We start from the raw sequence: 26,325 nt of genomic DNA, 5'->3' as shown, positions 1-26,325 counted from the left end.
GCTTCAGATGTAGCATAGGTTATGCCAAATGTTGCATTATGCCGTGGTTTTTTACTGCTGGGCACTATCCAGGGGCCAAGGAACAGCCTTGCCCTTGGAGCAGTTAATACTGCCTAGAAATGATTTCTTCAGTTGCGGACCCTCCCACAGTTGTGCTGCAGTTGGTCAAGGAAGGTTTGTGATGCTTTTAGCTTGTTTTCTGAAGAAAACAAGGCTGGAATGATGAACACTGGCTGCTTCCTCCCCATAGCCCAGCCTGAAAGTCCGTTTCATCCAAAATCCCTGAGTGGTGTGAGCTCTCGTAGGTTCATAGACTGCAATGCTCACAAAATTACATCATTTTACTATTGATATTTCTTGCTGAGAGGCAGATAGAGATCATGTATATTTTACTTGCCTGCCTTCCTTGCTCTGGCCTGCCTCTGTGCGCTCCTGCTTGATTACAGCTGCAGTTTTGGTTCTACCTTCTGCCTTTGTGCTGCGGTCACCTCTAGTGCCTGCATTTGGCCAATTCATGTGCAGTGCAGCTCCCGCGGCTTCTCCCACCTTCCCCTGCCCCGAGCTTCGAGGTTCCTCACAACCTCAGCAATTTTGCTGTGCCCGCAGCCTTGCCCTTCGGTTTAGCAGGAGTTCAAATCCTGTGCTGTGGCCTTCCCTGCCCTAAATACAAATAATTCAAGGCCCTGGTAGGTGAGATAAATGTTCTGTGCTAAGGCACAGGAGCTGAGCAGGGGCAGGGAAGATGATGGGGACAGTGGTGGGTGGGAGCTCATCTCTCCTGCGAAGATCCCTTAGCAGCAGCCAGTTGAGTGTGGCCACCTGAGCAAGCCAGTGATGATGTATTTAGAAAATAAGCTGGTCTGAAGCTGAAAGGCAGCTTCTTAAATTGAATAAATTACGGTGTGGGTTATTTTTTTTTTTAAGCTTGTAAATCACATATTTACACAATGGAGCAAGTTCTCATACAAAACCCAGATGTTCATTAGACACATTAATTTTTCTTCCTTGCTGCTACCATGAAAAGTAAACCTGGGAAAAAAGTCAGCTGTGTTGAAGGGGTATAAAGGAGTGAGCTAAGTCTACAAAATCCAGGAAATTTCTTGTTAAGACTAAAAGTCTGGGGTACTATTGTAATCTTTTAATTTGGACCCAAAATCTAAATTAAAGCCAGAGTATCAGGTCAGGTGCTCAAGTTCTCAGCCCTCAGCAGTGGAATTTCCAGGTTAAGTTACTTAAATTTTCCTGTTGCTGAATAAAGCTAAAATCTTGTGTGCCATATATTTGCTCATCATAAAATGTTCTCTCCCAGCCAGTAACAGCTTCTTTGTTGGCGAAGCCTGTCTGGTTTATGAGCTTCCCAGCCTTTGTACGGTATACTGGGAGTTAAGAACTTCCACATGGCGCTTGCTCTGAGGCTTTTGTGAATTAGCAAAGCAAAGCGCTTGCTCTGCGTCCAACAAACGCATCAAATATGGTTTGAATTCCCTCTTTTTAAATGCAAAGGATAATATTGATTTTTGTTAAGGTAAATGTCTTTAATTGTACACTGTATAAACGCGACTCTTACGGAGACATAATGGGCTCTGGGCATTCTTCCAGCACAGCAGTATGAAAATGTATCTTTTAGTGTCTTCAGCAGAGAAATGCAGAATTAAGCTTTAAATGAACAAAAATTAAATGCAATACATCCCCAGTCTCTAAAAAGCATATGCTACTGCAGCCAGGCATTTACACAGGTGGTAATTAATGTGAAAACTGTGGAGTACCTGTTGGTGGGGCCTGTTTAGTGCTTTTTATTGGGAGGGTGCTGCCAGGAACAGAAAATTAAATGAGGGAGAATAGACAATAAGAGAAAATGAAGAAGTTAATAAAATTGTCACTGTATGAATCAATCTGTCCCATCTACAGAACCTGAATGGCATCTTGATGCAAAGGGGTACTGGGCATCCCATTCACAAAGACGTGCTCTGTGCTCAGAAATCCTTGTGCACATCCCAGCTGTGAGTATTTAGGAGGGTGATGAGGACAAGACTCACCCACTTGATACTAGTTTAGCAAAGATGACAAAGGTATATAAGAATAGACCAAACACTCATGAAGCAGCTGTTATCCTTTCATTTATTGCTAAACTACCATAGTACAGGCAATATATAAAAATATTTTACAGATAGCAAAAAAAAAAATCATTACATTGGAGGTTAACAATGTTGTTGTAGGAATGTGAATGATATAAACCCCTTTCCAATTTTTAAAGTTAGGCTTTTGAAGAAACAATTTGATTAAAAAGACAAGACATCTGTTGGGATGATTTATGTGACAATTGCTCACTCATGTAGCTATAAACATACAGGGTATGGCTTCAGCAAGGAGGCTTGGACTTCAGGGAGGGGGGATCACTTCATAATTACACACACAACTAGGTAAGTCCCAATTAGGCCACCATTATTAAGTCTGAGGCTGTACCTCAATTCTCTGCTCCCAGGTCTCACCACTTGTGTTGCAGTGAGGTACCAATCAGCATCAGGAAAATGATGGCAGTTTAATCCTGGAATAACCAATTATTCCAACAACACATCTGTGGATTTCTGGGCTATTGCAAACACATCGCTCTTTATTCATCTTTATCACTCTGGCATTCTAGAAGTTCCTACCCAGTTTTGCTATTTTGTGAGAGTTAGTGGAAAGAAACTCAAAATACTAACTTTTCCCCAGATGACCATTCATTTACAGCCTATATGATATTTTACAGCACCAGCATCTTCATTTGAAGTTTATTACAATAAAGGTACCAATTTATTTATTTTTTAGACCCCAGGAACAATGAAAATGGCTAAACAAACCTCAAACGGACCTTAGGTACCGATAGTTAAACAAATTGCCCTCAGCTCTCACCCACTGCAGTTATAAAGTAGCAGACACTAAAAAAGACAGATGTCAATCTTATGTCAAACATTCAAAAAAAGGTGGCTTATTCATTCTGAACTGAGATGAATAAAGAATTAAAACTTTGATGGCAGATGGGTACCTTACATTTACAGGTAAGAAATCACTGCGATGTAAATGATAAGGAAAACAGTTGATTTCTGGAGAATTTGCAATTCGCTCAGTCTAAGCCCAACGTTGGCGTCTCTTCCTATTGCACAGGAACACGTAATATAAATAGCAAACCACTCAGAATTGCAGACAAACTGGAACATCAGATGATTTTTAAAGCATTGCAAAATTTATGATGATCTGAATCAATTTAAGATTTGAAATTAAAAGAGTAATTTTCTTGAATCCCATCTGGCAGATAATTGTTCCCTATTAAGTAGCAATTTGGAAAGAAATGCAGGGGAAAAAGTCAGATTGAAATATTTAGAAACACATTTGTGAAGTGTTTAAAGCTGTCTTTGAAGTCTTTGGAAAAATTATCAACTGCATCTTTTTTTCTTGGACAATAACAGTTCAACAACAATTGCATAGAAAAGTAATACCCTCAGAAAATGAAGATTGATCCTTTATAAATACTACCCTTAATCCAAAAGGTGTTGCATATTTGGTCAGACAAAAAGCATAGACACTTTTTTGTAAAGATATGGATTACAAAATATACTTTAAAAACATGCTAGCTAATTTGAGAACTGTTTTAGATATGTTATTAAGCAGCAGCATTTTATACAATAGAGAATAACATAGTGCTGGGTTTGGAAATATTCTACATTCAGAAAATGCCGTATTCCTACACGAAGAATGGAAGTGATACATATTTACATGGATACAAATAAAGCAAGTGCAAAACCCATGGCTCTTCTACATTCTTTCTACCAATAAGAACACATACATTAGACACTTTCATTCCGTCGCTGTTGTTCAGATCCTACGTTTTGCTCATTCTCATGGAGAAAAACAAAAACGAGACTTCATACTTCCTTGCAAGTATCTTCACGAGCAATGACTCTCCTGGCAAACTGCATTTCCAACACTCACAACTGCCAAAACAAAATCATCCTGATATCTGTCTGCTCCCATTCCACTCTCAGACTGTTTACGTATCATGAATGATGGTTTTATTCTACATATTTGTATATTTGATGCAGAAGTTTATTGAAGCTCATCCTGTATTTGCAGCCAAAGCATGGATGGAAAAATGGAAGTTTAAAAATAAAAAAATGCACACGGACACACACACACAAAAGAAACGAGATGAACTTTGCGCTCCAACCAGCCCCATGTACTTCGCATGGTATAACTTTGATGGAAAATGCATTAGAGTTGTTCACCCTGTAGACAATATATTTGGAGGCCTTTGGTACAATGGCAGGAAGGCACTGTGGTGAAACATTCAGACAACTGAGGAAAGACAGAATTTCCTCATGTGCAAATATGGCTATCTTCCAGATAAAGTGAGAACAAATTACTCACCAAATGGTATTAACTCTTCCAAGGTTAAGCTAAATGCTTCTACAGCAAGCAAGATGTGTTAAGTAAAAAAAATATTAATACTGGAAAAACACTGCTCAGCAAGAACAGGAAATAATTTAGTACTGTATATTTTTAAGTTCTTCAGCCTAGCTATATAATTTTAACATATCGTTTTTTCCTTTTAAAAAGAAACAACAACGCGCAATGCTATGTCTGAGGATACTCCCTTTCTCTGTTAATAAATATAAAGTTGGTTAAAGCTCTATTATTTAACTAACAGTTGCATGTAGAAGCAGGCAGAGAAGCACAGCCTGAGCTTGTGTAGCTGTAAATAAAACCACTAAAATGTAGTCTATATTATATACATCTTATGAACCCTCGATCCAGTAGCTGGTTTCAGGAGCCCGTATACGTCCGGCTGACTGGAGCCACTAACAGGATCGTGACCCAAGTTTGTGATGGGGGATGGGATGGTTACATATAATAATACATATATAATATAGCCACGTATAGCTAAACACGTGTGGTTATATTATATAAATATATGTATATGCACCTACGCAAACACACATACAGATTAATAACTATGCATTAAAATGAGGAAGCAATACAGCTATTGCAAACACAAGTAAAGCACTTGTAAAACCGTTAAAAAAAAAAAAAAAAAATATATATATATATATATATATATATTCCTCTCCCCCTCGCTACAGCAAAGTGTCCAAAGGACCAGGGAAGAGCAGTGGAAATCTCAATGCTCAGTGAAAGAGCGCGTGTTTCATGGGTGCATCCTGCAAAGCTGCTTTGATGGAAGATGCAGGAGCTCAGGGCTTTGCCTACCTGGGTCCCTTTGCTCGCTGAAAAGCCTTTCCAATGAGTCCGCCCTTTTCTTGTCTGCTATACACATGTATGCCTTATAGTAAAAAGGGGAGAAAGATGCTTAAAGGATCAATGGGGGACAGTGGCAAGAAAAGAACAATAAACCTCGGTGCGCATGGCGAACACGCACGCTGCAGCGGCTCCTTGCGGAGGGTCACTGGTGGAGCTGGAGAGCAGTGATCTGACTTGGAGATCAGCTGCTCATCTGCACACAGAGGACTATTGACAAGCAGTTGCTACGGACAATCACCGAATAAGAGCAAGATTTTTTAGATTACATCAGTGCGCCTACAGATTTGCAAAGAAGTTCCTGGTCATCTTTGATATTCTATTTAAAATCCAGCAAGAAAAAAGTTTTTGTCAGTTATTTGGGGATTTTTTTGTTTGTTTTCTGTGAATGGGTTTATGCAGCTACTCCGCTTTATTCGTCTATCCTAATTCCTGCTGTGAGCGTGTGGATGCACTGACATTCAGCAAAGTTGACTGTGAACCGCCCGAGAACAGGACAGATTCACTGTGTGTTCTAGACTAGAGCTCAGGCTCTGCGCTCTCCAAAAACGTCAGCGTTTCTCACTTACAAAACCAGGAAAAATTACTACGTAGTTCCTACAATACTACGGCTATCTTTTACTGTACATTGATTATCCACTCATAATGCCTTTTTAATCACACCATGGTAGCAGTAACCAAAACGTTATAAACTTGCTAGCTGTACAACTGCAGATGGCAGCGGTTATCTCTCATCACGATAAGCCTGTGCCGGTACAGTATATTCTAACACATGAAGCAAAACATAAACACACATGAAAATCTAACCTTTCCAGAAATCGCTGGTAGCTTTGCAAAGCTAAAGAGAGAAGGTGACTATAAGTAAGTGTATACTTTTGCTGGAACATATGGTTTCTGTCAGATGCAATTATTTTCCTCTGTCGCTTGCGTGGTTAAATGTTAGAGCTGCTAAATGAGATAAGTTATGAGCTAATAGCAGGTTCTATATGAAAAGAAACAGCAACAATTTCAAAGAGAGAAAATATCTAAGATGTGTTCATACACTGACTAAACATTGATACGGATCGACCATAAAAAAATCTTTGGATTTACTCTGACTCCTATATATTAATATCTGTTTTACCTGGGTTTATTTTACCTTGGGACAGGTGCTACAACTGCTGAATTGCTCTTTTCACTGGTTCTCTGTGAGCATCCTTCTCCTTCAAATTCCTTTCCAGTCTGACAAGAAAAATGAAGAAAACTCCTGGATTCAGCTGACATCTACTGTTTGAAATACTGATCACAGTGCTCAGAGGCAGAACAGATGGCTTTTGGTCCCAGGTCGGATAAAGGCCGAGCAAGCTTGGGTTGCCTCAGTTTCCTACAACAATAAGACTTCTCAAAAAGGCTTTGAGACCTGGAGGGCAAGTCATTGTTAGTGAACCGCAAAATGTCGTTATTCTTTTATGGAATATATTACTCTTTCTTCCCCCGTTTCCCACCCCACCCAAATAAGCACTAATATATAACCTCCCTTGCTTTGTGCGGTGTTCAGGAGTGACATCTCACTTCTCCCTTATTACTAAGATGGATCGATACATAGACAGATACTTTGCAGCAGGCTTGAAGAGTTTCCTCAGACAGATGCTCTGTTATATGAGAACAATACGATCTTCGGACGAAAGGAAGGGTGTCCTTCTTGATGTTTACAGAGAGAGGTGGCGAGTTGCTTAGTCAAGGCTGTCAGCTTGATGCCAATACATTGTTCCTTGCATTGAACTGGTGCCTTGAGATGAACAGTTAAGGAAGCAGGAGGTTGCAGGGGCACTGGAAGGATCTAAGAGGTCAGTTATGGAAGGATTTGGTAAAAGTTGTCTCACAAATCTCTTCTTCTATGTCTGGTTTCTGGCAGGGAGTCCAGAAAATTCCTTCCTGATAATTTCGTTAACTGTGAAATAAAAGAGGAAGAAATGTTAGAGCACTTTCAAAATCACAAGAAGTAAAAGCAATCCTTGGGTGGTTTGCTGTTAAGCTGAAAGTGTACCCTGTGTATTCATAACATAATTCTATTAAAACTTAAAACTTTCAGTCTCGTTACCCAGCCTATGTACTTTTGAAAGGCAAAGGGGAAGGAGTGGAGAGAGGGGGTTTCCACTGTGCTCAGCATGCTTCAGGTGCCATAAAAACACAGCTGGCAAGTGGTACTGTGGGTCCAGTACATGCTACATCCCTCACGTACACAACACTTTCCCGCTTTCACAGATATTTCCTTTACCCGGGTTAAAACCAAATAAAAATCTGTAAGTATCTGAGCATTTTAACATTTTCATTAGGATGAAATAAGAATATTTTGGAAAGAGAAAGGCCAGATTTGGAGGAAACATAGTGGACAGTGCTGAAAACAGAGAGACTGCAAATCAAATCTCACTGTAGACTCTATTTGCTCTACATTTTTGTTATAGTTCGTTTGTAGATTGTGGCATAAACAAACTTCCATGCACCACTGGGAAGGCTGGGACAGGCTTCTTCATGAAGCTCAAGAGAGGACACTGAAAAACTTTGTTTAACAAATCAAAACAATACTACATGTTATACACAACGGCCACTCGCTCCTGTCTACCTTTCACACTTATTTGCCTGAAGCACCCTTTGGTATCTCTTGGAACAACAATTCTCTCTCTGGGCTGCTCTTCCATTAAGAGAGACCTGAAATAGGAGCATTTTGGTGCAAAACTCCAGAACTGCCTGTTTTGGGGCTCCATTTCACATGCAGCTCCTTGGCGCTGGATTCAACAAGGAGGGCGGTCCACGGTTCGGAAACTGTTTATCTACTTTGACAAATTTGCCTTGAAACCAAAAGACCAAATTTTCTAACAATTTAATATATTATTTCACCACTTCCCAACAACTAGAAAAAAAAAAGGTGCCCGATCTCTTATTGTCTCAGAAGTGGAACATGTATTAATTTTTAATAGTTACGACTAGTAGCTTGAAAGCTCCCTCCACTCTACATGCAATGGAATTTATCTCTGAGAAGCTAAAATCTATGTTTTTTGCAATGTTCCATCCTATTCCTGTAGGGATGTCTGCTGCGGTGGGCACAGGTGCTTGGGGGGAGCAGGGAGCTGAAGCCACACAAGATCCATCCCTCCGTGCTCAAAAATCCCACCGTTAACAGCCCGGACTTTCGCTCTTTCTAATTCCAGCCAGAAATTGCCTGATTTCAACCAGATTGGTGCCCCTCGGAGAGAACATGGGCAAAAAAAGCATGGCTGACAGCAGAACTCCCATCCTCTCCCCCTCACCCAACCCAACCAACTTTCTACCAGCCTTTTGGGTCAATCCCTGCAAATCAAGCACATCTGCGGGGTGTTTGCTGTGTTGCTGCTCTGCAGTGCAAGCCAGCAACCAGCGGGAGGTGAGGTTGGTCCATTTTGAGGCAAAAAACCTCCCTGGGCTCAGTCAGAAGAGTTTCCTGTTTGCTCTGCCCAGGAAATGAGGGGAGCAGGTCTCCGATGGAAATTTTTCGCAGCCTCGGCTAAAAATAGCGGTGAGGTAAAAAAAGTGGGCACCCACTCTTACGGGGCCATTTCCTTTCTAAAAACAAGCGGGCTGAGACTGCGGGCCGGTTTATTTATCGGCGCGTTTGTTTGAGCAGCCGGAGTACCAAAAATGCCGCGTGTGAGTTTCCTTTCGTTTAATAAAGCCACCGCCTGTGGAAATATCAGCGCCAACAGTCGTCTTCATCTAGGAAGGGTTAATTAGTGAAAAATGAGCAGATAACTGAGTTTACTAAACCTACGAGCTTTCAAGGGGTCCATTTTTGGCTCTGTTTCCCAATCCGTGGTGCAGCGCCCGCAGGCCGGGAGCCCGGCCAGCACAGGGGCCTCTGCTCGCCGGCTCCGGGCAGGTCGGACAGTGCGGTAAAGGGCTTACTCAGCCTGCAAACTTCACTTTCCCTCCTGTGTGCCGCATGGGAGGTCCGCAGTGGGTTCTGTGGGCTGAGGTTATGGGGGGGACTGCAATCTGAAAAGAGCTGCAAAGCTGCAGGGGAACGGTATGAAACGTTAAGCCCAGAGACGGGCTGCAGGGCCATGCTCAGGCGCAGCTCGGTCCTCTCTTACAGGTGGCAAATTGGAGTGTTGTTGTCAGTATCTGAACAACAAGGGAGATCCTGGTGGCCTGAACATCCTGTAGTCACCCTGAATTTCACCTAAATCCACACGGCAAGGGGAGTTAGGTGTAGTTTAGGCTGGGCAAAACTAGGCTGGGAGCTCTAAGGGAAGGATGTGCAAGTCAACGATTGTCCCAGCACTAAGAGTACTACTTTACAACCAAAGCTCCTCAATCTAATGAAAATATATGGATCCCAGGGCAATTATCTCCCAGCTTGGAGTGACTTCTAGACTTAGCCTAGTGAAATCACACGTCTTTGGTGATCTGCTCCAGATCCAGGTGTAATCTCAGTGACTGGGGTTTCAACAGCAGGTTAAATAAAATCAGCAAACTGAGACATATCTGAACTTCAGAGGAAGCTGAGATCGTGTGCTGAGCTTGCTATTCTGAACTCCCACCTATCTTTTTTTTGGTAGCATGGTTAAAATGCATCTCAAGTATCAGTTCTCATTATTTGCTCATTTCTAACAGAAAGGAAATAGAGATTATGTGATTAATAAATAAAACATTGTTACTTAAGGTGCGTAACGTGGCAGCTCTGGAGCACACTGCTATTGATTCATTTAATGAGAGAGAACTGATTAAATGGGGCCATGAGGATAACGAAAGATTAAATAATAAAATAAGATACTGAAATTACAGCTGACGTCAGCCATCCAGACCAAGGAAATGCCTAGTTAGGCCTGAATCCCTTCAGCACATCCTCCGTTAGTTACTGCTGTTGTACGAGTATTACAGCATCCCCAGTGCTTGGAGATCTCCAGGCCAGCTGAAATCATGGGAGAATGTCTGCGTTCTTCTAATCATTCAGCTTTGATGGGTTACAGTCAGTCTCTCAGGCTCCAGTCCTCAAAGACATTAAGACTCTAATTCACATCCACTCAGATAGAAATCTGGAGTGTATTCACTTGCGGGATGATAGTGGGTTGTATTAAATACCAAGCTTCAACTAGTAGTCCAGAGACAGAAAACTGCCTCCAATTTTAGCTGGCAGTGAGTCAGGCTCCTCCTAATTGGTTCTATACACGCACACACACTCACATACATGCACGCGCGCACGGACATTCACACACGCCTCAGAATAACAACTTTACTGGTGTTATTCCATATTATACATCCAGAATATGCACCAGGCAGGGATCCTGCACCTTCCACGTCTGCTCCGCCAACGCGGCCAAGAGGCGTTTGACATGCAAAGCGAACACTAGACACACAGGGAGGAACCGATGGCATCGGGGGGTCTGGGGAGGAAAGCTGAACCCTGAATTTTAAGTGTGGCCTCCAAAGGGGACCAGGCAAAGCACGGTCCTGGCTGCTGCCCAGCATGCACAGCCCCATCGCTCCTTCCCTGCCCACCGGGGCCCAGCTCCTGCAGGACAGCTTTGTGGTACACAAGTGGGGAAGAAAAGGAATGGGAAACAAAAAATAATAATAAATTAAATAAGCTTTTAGACCCTCTAAGCCAAGTAAAAAGGGGCATGACTTTTTCATTGAAAAAATAAGTAAATAAAGGTTAAGAGAAACACACAGCTGGAGAAAAGGCAGAAAAATACCAATTACCTTTATTTTTGATTGCTTGGATCAAAGATCACAGTCATTCTTTTTCATATAATGTTTTGTATCCAGCTAAGGTGTGTATCTATCAGCTCTGAAAAAGATTTGCAAAACCATTTTTGAGAAAAAAGGGAACCTTTGACCTATGTTGCAAGGCCAAATGTTACAGTTTTCAGCTACTCTTTCATTTTGTGGTTTAATTTATTAAAAGAACATTTCAGCAGATACAATACATAAGGCAGAACTTAACCACTGACCTTTCTCTTTGCTCAGATCCAGCACTATATTTTATTTTTTTTCCACTTTTCTCAACTCATTTTATCTAAAAATAATACGCAAAAAATTACACTCCTAAATTGATCACAAAACATATGCAAAATGCTGATAATTTGATCTGAGACTTTAGAGGCACAGGAGGTCCCTGCGTCTTGTAAGTCAGGTCAAGGACTAGTCGCTGCCTTTTGCAAAATTCAGTTATATTATCATCTTAGTGGCCCAAATAAAACATGACACATTTATGCCAGATCAAAAGTCAGTCCCTTTAAAATAAGAGATCTAACCACGGTGGCCGTGTAAATTAGGCTTGGCCTTAATAGTAAAGAACAGGAAAGATATGCGCAAAGAAATTATGAAAGTTACAGTCTTTGCTTCAAACACAAATAAGGTGATTTTTGTTTTCTTATAAAATGGCAATACTTTAAATGGTTTCCTTTTTTTGTCTTTTCAGATTTCTTTTGAATTCATCAAGAAAGCATTTGGCACTTGTGCAAAAGCATGGAAATATTTTTTTCAAATTACAATATTAAGGAGGAAAAAGTGTTTCTTAAAAACTAAGTCAGTTTTGAGCGCAAGATTCAGGAGTGTCTTTGCTGCTGGATTTCGGGTGACTATATATAGAAAAGAAATATTTTACTTGGCTCCCTAAGATTGTGCAGCCACGTATCATACACTGGAACCTACCACGCAGTACACAGCCTATTTTATATTCTGCATCCTGGAAAATCAGCTTTTGCACACACAAGCAGAGCAATTAATTGACTGGTAAATACAAACTTAGGTGTATCAGGCACAAGGAGCCCAAACCCAACGAAATGTGTTGGGGAAAAATACCGGGGGCGAGGGGGAAGGTTTATAAATCAACAGCAATGAAAGGCACCTTTTTTTTTATTTAAATGGGGACATAGAACTACTAAGGGTTTCTTGGCTGTAAAGCTTTAATTACAAGTCAAAAAAAGTTTTACTCCTTGTTGAAATAATGCCAATAGATGCACCCTGCAACTTTTCTTCCATGTCCTGTTTGTAATCTATGTAGTCTGTGTAAATTATAAACCGCTTCAAAGCCATCCAGACCAACAGCAATCGGGTCATCTCCATTAAACAAGCAAACTCTTGGAAGAAGTTACTGATCTCAAATTAAGTGGCAACTCAAGTCCCATGATGCAGTTTTGCTGTAATAGTTTCAATAGACTCAAACCCCATCGGCATCTTTCCATGAATTTAACATCATAATATAGATATCTGATGGAAAACAGAATCTAAATAAAATGCATATTTTTGGCTAGAGCCGCTCCCAACTCAAATCAGTATCTAGACTCCTCGTGATTCAGAGGATCTGAATTTCACTCACGTCATTTAAATATCCTTCCCTTATATTTCAATATAGTTCCAGAGTGAGGTGCAAAAATGAAACAATCAGTATTTATGACACTATCCTACCCAAAATCTTTAACAGGAAGCTGGGTGTGCCTGTTAGAAAAGAGCAGAAAATAGAGCATTTCTGCTAAAAGACAAATTCGGTGTCCTAAATGCACTATACATCAAAACTATTAAGAAGGAAATACTCAAAATACAAATCTGTCTGTGACGCTGCTGCAGAAACTCTAAGGATTTTCCAAGTATTTTGTTATTGTCAGTAGGGTTCCAGAAAAGACCAACAGCCCGTCACCACAAAACAACCGCATTAAAACTCAAGGAAAAGAGTGATTTAGTGGTTGAAGCAGAAGACTGGACAATGGGACTCCAGAGACTGGAGCTCTGCTATATCGCCATCTTGCCATACGGCCCTGGCCAAGTCCAAAGTATCCCTGAAGGACCAGATTTCCTACAGGTTTGCTTTGGTCTGAAAAACGCAGAAAGACTGTGAAGGTCACACTCCAGGAACTTAAATAATGCATTCCTACCTAACAGAAAAAAGCCTGAGACGATGATGACCTGCACAGAATGAGCCTATACCAAGTGTGAATATGTAGCAGAGAGCAATCGTTTTCAAAAGTCCCTGTCAATCTAACTACTCCTACATTTATACAGTGCTAAAATTACATTCAGCCCTTTGAAGGCAACCGCAAGGCTGATGTGGCCCCCAGTGAAAATGAGTTTGACACCCCCGCCCTTCAGGGATCTTTTCGAGTCCTTAGGCAGTTTAGATCGCAAACTACCAAAGCCACGAGGCGCTGAGCGCTCTTAGACACTCTAAAAATCCTAATAGGCAACAACTTCCGTTACCAACCTAAAACCTTTGAACCTATCAATGTCAGTCAACGTTGGAGTGGTCAATACCTTTAAAATGAGGTCCTAAGTGTTTCTACTAGGAAACCGAGCCGACACAGGAAAATTCTTCCAAGACAGTGACTTTGCTGTATAGCATCTAAAGCCAGGAGACTGAGGAGCATCCCTCAGCCCTGGGGATGCCCTGTTTGGGAGACATGGGGGCACCACTTGGGAGAAGCTGCACAGATGTTCTCCTCACTGACCGTGCAGCAAATCTGGGACTGGCATCCCCAGACAGCTGGTAGCCGGAATCATTTCTTTGAGGCTAGCAACCCTTTGCTCTTGTTTATTCACGCATTATCCTCAGACAGAGGTTGGTAATCTGCAGTTCCTTCCAGCCAAGTTCTCCGCAGTGATGCAAAGCAAAACGACCAGTTACAAAGGCAAGAAAACAGCATTTGCAGCAGAAGAGATGATGTGAAACCTGTGCTGCTCTCCCTGTGCCACCTGCCATGAATGGAGCTGTTGGATGCCTGTCCTATTTTGCCATGCTTCACTTCAGCTTGTTACACGAATGGTTACAATCTTGTAAATCAGTAATAAGTTGCACCTGAAACTGTAAGTGATTAGTAAAAAATCATTACACTTCCATGGCCAGAGGACTTTCACACAGTTAATCAGTTAAGAAAAGAGCTGGGTGTTAACTGGTTGTTTAATTCCCTGGAAGACCAGTTTACTGAGACCCCGTAGCAAGAGGACTGAAACCTGAAATGCACACAATATATGGGAGAATTATGTTGCTTACAAACGACACATCCTCCTTGAGAAACAGGTGCCAAATGTCACCCTAAAGTGAGATGAATGTAGGAATTCTAAGCCAAGCAGGTTCCATTTGAATCTATTCAAAATCAATGTGTTTTCTAGGTACCTTTTCCATGAACCAGGAAAGTGGGATTATGTGATATTTGTGGGACACACATGCACGAGCTTTTTCATCCCTGCTTGTTGACTGGAACAGCAAGACAAAGAGCAATTTTTGCTACAGAGTGTGATTTCCCGTTTGCTGGATGGATTTCAATATTTAGTCATCAATTTTTATTGGCAAATTCTAAGATAGGTGCAAACCCTGCCTACACGGTGACTGGAGGAAGGATCTGCATCAGCTGCCAACCTGGAAATTGCCCCTTCAGGCACAGTGTTGTGCCCTGTCCCTCCTGGGCTCCAGCATGCTCTAAGTCTCCCCCCAGTCTTTTAGTGCTGTGAGCTGTCTATTAATAAGTGACCAGAAAGCAGACAGAGGGACTGTATTTAAAGATATTCTTAACCATGTTTAGACCTCAGCCCTTGGGGCTCATCTGCAGGGTCAGTCCGCTCGGTGTAAAACAACCTTAATTTAGAGGAATTGCATCTTATTCACTTCATTAGTAAAATGGGAAGAGGCACCCCATCAAACGGGGGCGTATTATTAAATTTACTAAGAGGACGATAAGTATCCTATTTATTTACTACATAAACGCTGTAAGTCTGTTTAGTCACTAAACGTAAGGCACAAAGGGACGGCAACAAGATGTGACAGCTCTGTGCAGTTCCACGAGTGCCAGCAGGCACTTTGGGAAGCGTACCTTGAAAGTGGAAAACTAGATCAGCCTGGGTGTGATGAGGAACTCCAGGCCACTGTGGATTTGGTTTGTAGTAGCTTTCCATAACAAAGTCTTTTTTTAACTGACTTTCTTTCTGCTCACATATATTTAGATATGACTTTCATTCTGCAGTACTCTGATGCCAGATAATTTTGGCTGAAACTGTGAGGGAAGGGACACGTGTTTGAGTCATGCAGTTGGCTCTCTCGAGTTGATAGTTACCGAGTTACTGAGAAAAGACGAAGTTTGTATTTAGTTTTAGTTAACATGCAATGAGACCAAACAGAATATTCCAAGTAGAATACACACATAATAAATAAATATACAAAAACTTGTACCAGCAACGGATGGAGTTCATTTTCTTACACCACATTAGTTGGCTAAACCAGTACAGAAGCATTAGGCTGATGGATCGAAGCTTAAGAAACACAAGGCAAGAATCTTCATTTTGTCCCTCCTAGCTCTTGATCTAACTCTGCAGCAGCTACTGCTGCAAAGCAAAAGGGTGAACTGTGCTCAGATCTATTTTTGTGTATGTGGTTTCAACCTTATGAATTTGCTACATCACTGCTGAGATAAGCAGTGCCATTTCTTTTAGATCAAAACCAGCCAAATCAAAGGAGGTTGGTGATGATTTTTTCCTACGGTAGCTTGTACCTCACGGTTTATAAGCTAATGAAATTGGTAATAAATACCACAATACCTCTAAAATAGTAACTGCTGGCAGGAAAAGCACACAAACAATAGCACTATTTATTCACAGGTCAGTTTGCAGTTTCATCACTCTCCGAGACTTAACCTATTTACTAAGAGGCGATATGAGTCATTGAGCGAAGTGCTTCAAAAACAAAGAGAGCAAAGAGAATGGATAGGAGAAAGTAATTTTTTACAGGAAATAATTGGGGGGGTAGGAACCGAAGAACAGTTACAGCATGTTCAGGATTAGCTGAAAGTAACAAGAATAGGCGATGCTGCTGCTTTTTTATTTCTGTCACAAAGGAACTACAAGAACAAATATTTAATTCAGGGGAAACAAACCATTTAACAAATATTTAATGAAGGGAAACAAACCATATTACCCTTCCCTTTAGGCAGCTTTGCAGAGGATGAACAGTCAATAACGTAATCTATTTTCTTCCCTTGAGCATGAGCGCTTATGTCTGTTAATCCACAAAACTCTTTACTAGCTCTAATTCTCTGGCATCTTATCTGCTGCTGTGTCTCGACTTTGTGAGCGGCCCTGCTGAAGGGCTTGTGGATTCTTGCAGAACCTGGGCCTCTCCAGCAAACCAGGTTTCCCTCCCAACATGTCTGAACTGCATTTCGAGCCCGGTTCTCAGGGGAAAACAGCCAGCAGAAAATCACTGTCCCAAGGTAACAGGGAAGATGCACAAGTGGCCTAGGAACAATCTTGCCAGACAAACCAAGCTCTCCTCCAGAACAGGCATGCAAATAACCTTCTGCTTGCAATTACTCTGCTTTCACAAACAACTTCGGAACAGCCAGCGCAAAGAAGGCATATGTTTCTTATGTGCCTTATTTTAAAGAGGATTATGGGCAGTAGGCACACTGTTCGTAATGAAAAACACTGAGCATGGGAACACATGAAATCACTTTTGCGCACAGATTATTTTTCTATCATGACTCCACATCCCTCAGCAAACGAATATTTGGGCCAGATTCTTCCCTGGTCTGAATGGCACTGAATGGCGAGCGCTGTTTTTGGAGCTGTTTTAGGAGCCCTGCTATCAGGACCTGCCTCTGCAGGCGACAGAAAGGGACCGGCACCCTAGAGGGGTCGGCGGCTCTCGGCAATGGGAGTCCAGGACAGCTGAGCACTGAACCTAAGCTACGAGTCCCAAGTTAGCTGGAAAGAATCCAGACCATTAAATATTTGAGTAGTTATTGACAGAGTGTTATAATTCACATATAACAATGTCGAGGAGGTGCCACATACAAGATACTGCGCGTCTGCCCACATCCATCTGTTTGCTTTTATTTTGCACTTTGACTGTAAGTTCTTTGAGGCAGGAACTGCTTTTGTTTTTCCTTTGGAGTCAACACAGCATCTGCCACAATGAAGTTCTCATCTGCACATGGGTTTCTAACATAAGATAATGTAATAATAAAAATACTACATAATTCTATGGAGTACATGTATGAATCAGAGATCATTATGAACCAAAAGAGAGAGCTAATTATAAGAGACACCTGTAACTAGAAAAAAGGAGTGCAAAAGACTGGGGGATGCAGATGTAATTGTCTTTGCATTTCACCTCAAGAAGACCAGAATGTCTGACAGTAAATCATTTGAGAGAATAAGAAAAAGGTGTATGCATCATCCAAAGACTTCAAACTTTCAATTTGAGTCAATGGCACCAACAAGAAAACTTTTGCTCAAGAAAAAAAAAATAATAAAAGAAGGAGAGGAGCAGAGGAGAGGAGGTAGAAATTACCAGAAATAGAACTGAGCTCCTCAATGTTCAATAGCTGTTGAGGTGACTATTTTAGCTGAAGTTCAGCCAGTGCTATTGAGGTTGGGCAATTCCCAACCTCACCACAATAGCAATAACCTACATTTGTTCAGAAATTAGCCCTCAATTATTTGCAGACCTCCCATCCCAATTCCAGATCAAGACACAGGAACAACCACCCAAAGAGACTGCCCCAGGGAAACCTTCCCAGGACTGAAGGATGAGCCATCCCGAATTTTCCAGCTGTGAGGTCTGAGCGCTGCGTGTATCCCCATGCAACCCGGGCAGGATGCAAAACACCAAGCTCATTGCAGCATCTCCAGGCATGCTACAAGATCCTGCAAGTACCTAGCAAGACCATCCTCATCACTCCCAAGTTCTCATCAGCTGTACGACAACATTCTCCTTCATACGCGAGTTTGCACAGCCAGCTCATGAGCTCCACGTTTGTAACTCATATTGAACTTATTAGTTTGCATTTAACCATCCATTGCTACACTTCCTGGGTGAATTCCAATCAAACAACGAAGGCTTTGGAACCACATCATGATAAAACACCCTCTTGCCTAAAATAAAGATAAAACTTGCTTACGTTTGATATTATCTCATCTGACTACAGAACACATTCAGAAGCAATTGGCAGGCTGTCCCCTCGGCTAGGAACGTGGACTGAACAGGAATACTGTTTGTCCTGCTGTTGGGGAACCAGCCACGGACAGCTGGAAGACATAGAAGTAGCAAAGTTGAAGGCAAAGATCACCACAGCCCCTTCTGAGCAGTCTTGGAAGGAGAGCGACTGCCAACACGAACAAAACGCCTCAGCTAACACCCACAGCGTAATTAATCCATATGAAACCACCAGATATCTTCTGCAAGGCCAGATTTTTAAAGGTATTTCAGTAGCTAACTCTCAGCTAAATCACTATGGATTAGACATCTAGCCACTCTAGCACCTCTCAGAATCTGGCTTAACCTGTACCCAATGTTTCCCTGACAGACAAGATGGGATAAGTGTTGGGGAACACCAAGAGAGGATGTCCTACAACAGAAACTGGCGGGAAAAGTTAAACTATCTAAGAAGGTGGGTTTTCACCCTTTTCAACCAAGGAGCTAAAATGCAGTCAAGTTTAAGTGAGTGGTTAAGCCGTGGGTGACTTCAGAGCAGTCTCATGCTACAGTGGGTGCTGGAAGAGGGCAGAAGGAACATCACAGAACTGAAAACTCTCCCATTTTGTGCTGACAGTGACCAGCAGCCTTTGGAGAAGCCTGTCAAGCAAAGATCAGTTACACATCATGGCTAAGCTCTCAGCCAATGTCCCTGCAGCAGCTGGCATGGTGGGAGCGCTCTACCCCAGCTGTGGCACGCGTCACACAATGGGGCTTTCCTTCCTGGGAACCTCCTTGACATGACTGTAATCAACACTAAGAACAATAGTGCAGTTTATATCTGGGCTGGGAATGACCACAGTTAACAGTGACAGCCAGCAGAGTCTCCAGAGAGGGTTTGGTCGCTGCTGACTCCGTCTGAGGGACAAAGGATGATCAGGATAGAGAGGGCTGCAGCCTTTTGGCTGCGAAGAGAGGCAAGTTCTATGGTTCAAGGAGGTGACCAACTCCAGCGGGCACCCTGCCCCTTCTCATCACCCATGTTAGGTCCCCCAGAAACGTCCCCCAGCTGCATTTCTTCTTCACCTGTTTATGCGAGGTACTCAGCGTGGCCCTGCCGCTGGTGGGGCACCATTGGAGGGGGCCAGAGAGCAACACAAGAGTGGCTGGCCTGGTTTGGGCGTTTTTTTTTTTTCTTGATTCAGAAACATCATCTGCATCCAGCTGTTAAGTATTTTGGAATTCTGCTGGGTTTTGTTTTCCTCATGTGGTTCAATGCAGCTGATGCTCCAGCTGCACACCCCTTGGCAGCCAGCGAGGCTGCTCAAAGCAACTACACATGAAAGCCGGTGTCCTGGCCTGCACCTCCGCTCCTGGGAGCACCCTGGGGGTCCCCTTGGGCAGCCTCTGCATCATCCCAAGGGGAACGATGCTTAACTCCATCACGACCACACCAGATGAGAGTGTGGTGGTCAGAAAATGCACAAATAGGTGTCTACATCAAATGATGTGGCACAGAAAATACTTCAGTTGCAGCAAACAGCATCCTGACCCTGACTTCTGAATACATGGCAATGCTTACAAGGTGAACTGCAGCATAATAGATACACTATAAACTTCCAAAACACTATGGCATTGATATCCACTTTCATGTTTTCTGATTTTTTGTAGAGTTTGGTTTTTTTAAATCCCATATTGTCATGAGTATGATCTGTTATCTATAAAGATACTACAATTCAGCAACAGGGCAGGTTATACATACTTCTTCCATTTGACAGCCGAATCCCAAGTCCCCAGTTTTTATCCACACAACTCTTATGCCATGCTCAGTTACTCAGTGACACAGACAAGATAATCCATTACTAAATAGTCAGGTAGATGCAAACCACCACTAAATGTAGCCTGATCACGTATTTGGTCTTTACATATCTCTCTCCTCCCGAGCAATGATGGAAGCAATGCTGGGTGATTACTCTATTTACCAAGTAAGCTATAAAAGAAAGCATAAGCAATGCAAAGGTATATTTGCTGCAGCAGAGGCATTCAGTGCTTTCCTGGCAGGGGTAGGACAGTTCCCAGAGGCAGTGATGCAGCGGTGCAGTGATGCAGTGAAGGGCTGTGCTCCTGTGACCCAGTCTGTGCGTGCCTAAAGCTCTGGGTGGAAAAGGGTAGACAAAATCCTCCCTAGAGAATCCCTAACTTCTGCAAATGATGAGCACATTTTAGCCAAAGTCAAACAAAGAAGAGAAGAAAATACATAGTGTGGGCTGCTTGTAAGGTCACTAAGCCAGTGGATAACTTTAATTTCCCTTTTACCTGGAAAGAAAAATAAACTGAAAAACACAAAATAACTCCACCACCTCTTTAAAGGGTTAGGAAAAAACTGTGTGAGAAGGGAGATAGTTGAAAACACCTCTCCGAACATGTGCTGTTTTCCATCCCCCACCAGCAAACCTCAGTGTGTCTTTTGCCGTGGCTTGGCCTGGACGGAGGCGTTTCACAGCGCGGGAGAGGAGGGGCGAGGAGCAAGAGGACGTGAAGTTTGCTGTGCTGTCCAGAAGATGAAAACACTAGTGCTGTTTATAGAGGGAAACCCAATTCGTCAGCCCAAATGAATTCCTGTGCTAATCCATGCAGGCTTCATGTTTTCCACCAGCCCCAGCCACTGTAAAGACTATCTTTAGGAGGCCCAGTGTGTTTGGAAAGGAGCAGCTGGAAAGAGGGGACTTTTATGCCAGCTTGGAAGGCTTTCTGGTATGGAAAAGGAGGAATGCTCTCTTGGGTCTCCCCACAAAATTAAAGCATCTTCATCCAGAGCAAAACGATGCCAAGCACAACAAACAAAAGCGGCTTTCCCCAACTCTCCTGGGCAGCCTCACTCCAGGGTTCACAATGGTTTCCATAGAACTTGTTTTGCTATCATAACAAATTCGATCTATCCAGGCGTGATGGCGCGCACTGTTTTCTAAAGACAAGAAAATTAATTTCCTCGCTTATTTGTCTGCCAAAGCATTTTTGTCCAGGTGCCACAGACAGGGACTCCCCAGATAACTAGTGCATCTGTCGGCTGAATGCTGCGTACATGTTGAACTGAAAAATCCTCAAGAAGTTTTGGTCCGTGTGGCACGATGCAAGTTACCTTTGCTGCAGAGGCTGGAGAGAGGCTGCCCTTGGCTAATCCCTCTCGTTCCTCAGGCTCTGATCCTGCTCAGCTGAGCTCGGCTCAGCTCAGTGTGTCTGTGTGCAGCAGCACCGGCTTCCTGTAATAAACCAGCCATCAACCGTGTGCATCTCTCGCTGCGTACACGGGAGGAAATGAATGTCTTGTTATATTGACCACAATCTGCTGAGATGCTAGTAAATATTACAGTCTAACTGTAATTAAGGGCTAGATTTGCATGGCTGGGACATGCTCCCCGAGGGCAAAAGCTGCACTGGAATGTCACACACGGGAGAGGTTTCTTACAGCCTTTCTGCAGAGACTCTTGCACTCAGCAGCAGTTTTTGAAAAGCAGAGATGTTTTTCTGCATGACAGAAAAATTTGGAGGAGCATTTAATGCTACATCTAAACCAAGACTGGTATCAGAACAGCCTGAATTTTTGGAAAGTCTTAATCTCGATCTAAAACGCGCACTAGTTTTAAAGATGGGAAGAGCTATAAAATGCGATCAAGTATAAAACAAAGGTCCACAGATATTAATTTCTAAAGCAGACATAATAATAGTTTTGTGTGCTTTTTATTTTAGTGATAGCCTGTGAAATTTATACTGAAGAAAAAATTGTATTAAAATCAACGGCATTTTTTAAAAAGTAAAAAGATCTGAAAACATAGTAGAAGTTATTTGAAGACAAGAAGCTGCAGAATGACGTCAGGAGAAGAGCACTCATGTAAGCCAGCCTACCTAGCTGAAAATCCCACCCTAGGGTTTGCCTGCTGGCAATCAGTAGTTCGGGATGCTTTCCAAGGAAGAAAACAGCACCTCACTCAAAGCAAATTAAGAGGTGTGAAGAAGAAACCAGATAAGAAAAAATTAAATGTAATTTTAAGGAAAAAAGACTCACAAAACACAAAGTAATTAAAAAATACAGCTGCTAAAAGTCCTCCCCTGATTTGCCTCATTTCTGGTTTAAACCAAGACAGTTTGGTCACTGGACCTGCCCGATGCCTAGAATGGCCAGTGTTTGAAGACTATTTCCAGCCTTTGCAAACATCAATTTGTACAAAATTATAGTTAATCCACATCCAATTACTTCCCCAAGTCCTACGGACAGCTTCCTAGGTGGTGACAATTTACCTATGGAAATGCTGGGCCTCATTTTTAAGTGGTTTTGTCAGCCCCGTGAAAGGTAATGGAAGCACAGGAACGGCAGTGCCCCAGGCGTCCCCTGGCACTGCCCGTGGGTGAGATCGGAGGGTATGTGCCTTTCAAAGCCCGCACCTTCACAGGACGCTTTCAGAGAACAGTCCTGCTGCCTCCTGCTGAGAATCAAAAACCCCAAAGTGGCTGCTGAAGACCCAGCATGAGCACTGGGAGGTATTTGCCCATAAAGCGAATGCGATGTCTGCTACATCACCCAGCTGCCTCTGGCCTTGTGGTGTGGAGTCTCCTGGAACTGAGCTCTTACAAAATAACCAACGCTGTGTTGCTCATAATGACAGTTCTTTAACCCAGGGAGATTTAACTGTCACAATACTTTCACCATTGACTCCCATACTTCTGAAGTGGCTCCCCCTTCATTTAGTCATTCTCACACTTTCCAAAGAACTTAGAAACCACCTAAATAAACCAGCACCGATTGAGACATTGCAAATGTCATAAGAGTCATTCATGTGTCTCACTATTTGTCCTACATTTGACTCGATTCATTCACGGATGATGAAGTCATTCTTCATTAAGAAACCAAACCAAACCACACCACAAGTTGGGAATCTTTGACTAGACTCCCCTGGCAGAGATGATCAGAGGCAATGATTACAAAACTCACACTCCTCTAATTTACTGCTGCTGTCACCCTGGCCCAGATTCTTCTTTGTACATTAAAATCAGAGATTCAGAGCCCTTGCACAAAGGTAGAACCAGCCAAGACATAAGCACCGAGAAAGGACTAAACTGCGCTATCACTGCTGTGGTGCCATCTGGCTATTTCTGCAGAACCTCAAGGTTTTTTGGCCATACAGTGCACGCTGCTCTGGTGCACAAACAGGTCTGGCACACGACCATGGCACTGCCGGTCCAAGCGTGCCCAAACACACACAGCTGGGACAGTCTGCTTCAACCTTTACTTCCACACCTGACAATTATCCACGTGCAAAAACTCTCCCTCAGATGCAAACCTACTGCTCACTTCAGTGCCCACAGGCAGAAGTCACTAAGGCTTTTCTCACTAAATCCAGTTCAACTACCATTTCACTCCCAAGAAAGCGTGTTTGTTCAGCAGAGGGCAGTGAGTAGCCTATGTTTTGGAGTGCAAAGTTTCCAAATTAAAAACCCACAAAAGGACATGGCTTGATTAAAACGGGAACTGTGTGGCATAGGTAGGAGAACCTGTGGGAAGATGGAGAATATCAGACCAGTTTCTCAGCGAGTCAATGAGTGTTGCTCTGCTGAGTCACCTGGGCATCACTGTTGAAGCCCTTTGATCCTCCCTGGGTTTACTCTAGTTAACAGTAGCTGAAGATTTAACTCTTTTATAGCTAACACTGCTTAAATCCAACTCAAGACTAAGTCATTGTTATCAGACCATTAGTCACGTGAATATGGAGATCAGAGTTTTAATTGCCAAGCACAGTGCAGTATTTCTTATAGACACACATCTAAACTGGAGAATATGAATGTCTGCAAAGTTGGGAGTACTTGGGTTTAGGGTTTTTGTGCAGACCCCTTTTAGAGAAAGGATCCATCTGTGAAATTCACAGCTGGATATATGCCCAGATTTTTGTGCTTGCAAAATTGAAGCATGGAGACTTGGAGTGATGATTCAGACGCAACCACATTGTTTGCATTTTAGTTGGCTTTTACCTTCCTCTGTTTTTTTTCTTGGTAAATTTAGAGAAAGTTATGTTACAAAATGAGAAAGAGTGTGAAAGCCAGCAGCTGGTTGAAAATTCAAATTAGGAGCTAATATGCTGGGGGGTTTTCGTGGTCTTCAAGTATTTGCTCTTTTTCCCCTATCTCTGACTTTTCCTGCTGGCACGACTGCAGATGTGCTGCTTGTTTTTCAAATCAGAGAAGCAGGACTGACCTATTAGGTCATATAGTACCTCTCATAGCCAATGCATGATTGTCTTCTTGTACATTTGTCCAGTCTGCTTTTAAAATTCCTCCAAAAACACACTGCATCCAAATTAGAGCACAGAAGTCTCTTGGAACTGGTGAGTAAGCAGCACTAGAAATGACCAGGGAGTGTATGCCATACCAGCTTCTGCTGAGCAGATAATTAGCTCTCACTGCTTACAGCTCTCATAAAAAAACTAACTTTGATGGGAAATGCAGATGATTCATCCTCAAATTTTTACCTAAAAATGGCTAGGGATTTATGAATAACAATACCTATCTTTTCATAAGAAACAAAGTATGAAAAGCAGGTGGAAGAAAAATGGGTTTCAAATTAATCACCTATATGTCTTCATTCTTGAAAGAGAAAAGACATATAGACAAAAAGTCCCCCCATCAACGATCCATGCTGCCTGGCAGGATGTGACCTGAACTGAAAAAGTTCTTGTGTGAATTATGATAAGAATTTAGACATTTTCCTACAGTAGAAGACTTTATAACTGGCTTTCAGTTTGCACCGTAAACAGACTGTATATCTTTAAGATGGTTATTCTTGCCAGGCATTTTATTTCACAATAGAAATGTGCAGATGTTGTCCAAACTTTTCAAAGCAGCAGGGCTCTTGCAGCTGCTTGCAAGCCTTCAGAAGTGCAGTTCAAAAACGGCTCACGCTGCCTTTTTGGGAGGAGCTGAATCTGTCCCCGTGTTATATTGCACTTTAAGGGGAGAAAAGATCCCTACCCTTCTCCCACCTTTGCACATTCTTAACATTAATACAATTCGTAACAAGCAAAACTGTGAAGAGCAGCAATGCCAAACCCAGGCATTCAGGGTTCATGAGTCAGACCTGTAATAATCATGAGATTTGTTTTAACATCATGGAATCAAACCCCTGCCCCTAAAGTTCTGTCATTTTTTTGTCTGCCTGGATTTTGAAAGACCAAAACACTGAGGATCGTATCTTTAATGTTTTGGTTTTTCTTGGATTGGACTTGAAAAGATCACCAAGAAGAAAACACCACTCGTATTTTGCTGCAGTCACCTGCACAGGGACTTTTAAATCACTATAAATATTCCAAGACTCAAAATGAAATTGCAAAGAATTAGCCAGAGCTTCGAGCTTCCATGTGGATGTAAGCCAGTTCACTGGTTATACTTATTCAATTACATTGTGCTAATTTTAAAGATGAAATAACAGGATAGCAAATACATGCCTAGCTACAGGTTCCTTATATAGCCGTAAGGGAGGGTACAACTCCACTCAGTAAAGCATCTAATAAATGAATCCAGCGCATTGCATCATCTTTGCTGGAAGTTATTAACACTAGGATTCACTCTGAGGTGGTCAGCATACAAAGCAAGCAGGCTGAGCTCATGCAATTATTGCCCACGTAAAAACCTCTTCTATTGCATAGGCTGTAGCTACCTCTACAAGTTGAGCCAGCTCGACAGCACTGGCATTGCTGGTGGAAACCCTCCTTCCACTGCACACATCGGCATCCCCGTACAAAAGCCTTTCAGTGAAGCAGCTGGTGGTGGTTCCCTGACTTGGCATAAGATGTGCTGATTCCAGTGTTTTTACACTAGCAAAGCTCTGTCTATATGAGGCCTTTTACCATAATAGCTGTGTTAGCAAAATAAAAAAGAAATAATAAAAAAACACCCCCAACCACCTTAACCAGCACAGTTACGTGGTGAGCTGCCTGAGTGTAAAGCAAGCCTTGTTAAAGGTTTCCCAGAGAGTGCTTCTTTGGCTCAATGCAAAATGGTGAATTTAGCTCTAGAAGGAGTTAACTCCCTTTCCGGCTTTGCACAGTTTTGTTATAAGACATTTCCTA

General features: G+C 42.4%; 1 protein-coding gene and 1 long non-coding RNA gene across 12 annotated transcripts in view; one reads left to right on the top strand and one right to left on the bottom strand.

The window, feature by feature from the left end:
- LOC135575593 (uncharacterized) overlaps positions 1 to 8,991 on the top strand; it is a 117,918-nt gene extending 108,927 nt beyond the window's left edge. For all 6 annotated transcript variants that reach the window (XR_010466654.1, XR_010466655.1, XR_010466653.1 and 3 more), the window contains one exon: positions 6,441 to 8,991. This is a non-coding gene — a long non-coding RNA (uncharacterized LOC135575593). The remainder of the gene's footprint in view (positions 1 to 6,440) is intronic.
- The window catches only part of NFATC2 (nuclear factor of activated T cells 2), a 93,619-nt gene continuing 69,391 nt past the window's right edge, over positions 2,098 to 26,325 (bottom strand). For 5 of the 6 annotated variants that reach the window (XM_065032519.1, XM_065032520.1, XM_065032516.1 and 2 more), the window contains exon 10: positions 2,098 to 7,222. In XM_065032519.1, coding sequence (XP_064888591.1) covers positions 7,167 to 7,222 — 56 coding nt within the window. In that variant the 3' untranslated portion in view covers positions 2,098 to 7,166. Of the gene's footprint in view, positions 7,223 to 11,010; positions 11,099 to 26,325 lie in introns of all 6 variants that reach the window. The other variant, XM_065032518.1, reaches the window with a different exon arrangement.

Source organism: Columba livia, chromosome 16 (assembly GCF_036013475.1).
Source record: "Columba livia isolate bColLiv1 breed racing homer chromosome 16, bColLiv1.pat.W.v2, whole genome shotgun sequence".
NCBI classification, from domain to species: domain Eukaryota; kingdom Metazoa; phylum Chordata; class Aves; order Columbiformes; family Columbidae; genus Columba; species Columba livia.
The sequence above is the reverse complement of the archived record's forward strand: the minus strand, read 5'-3'. Positions and strand labels throughout refer to the sequence as shown.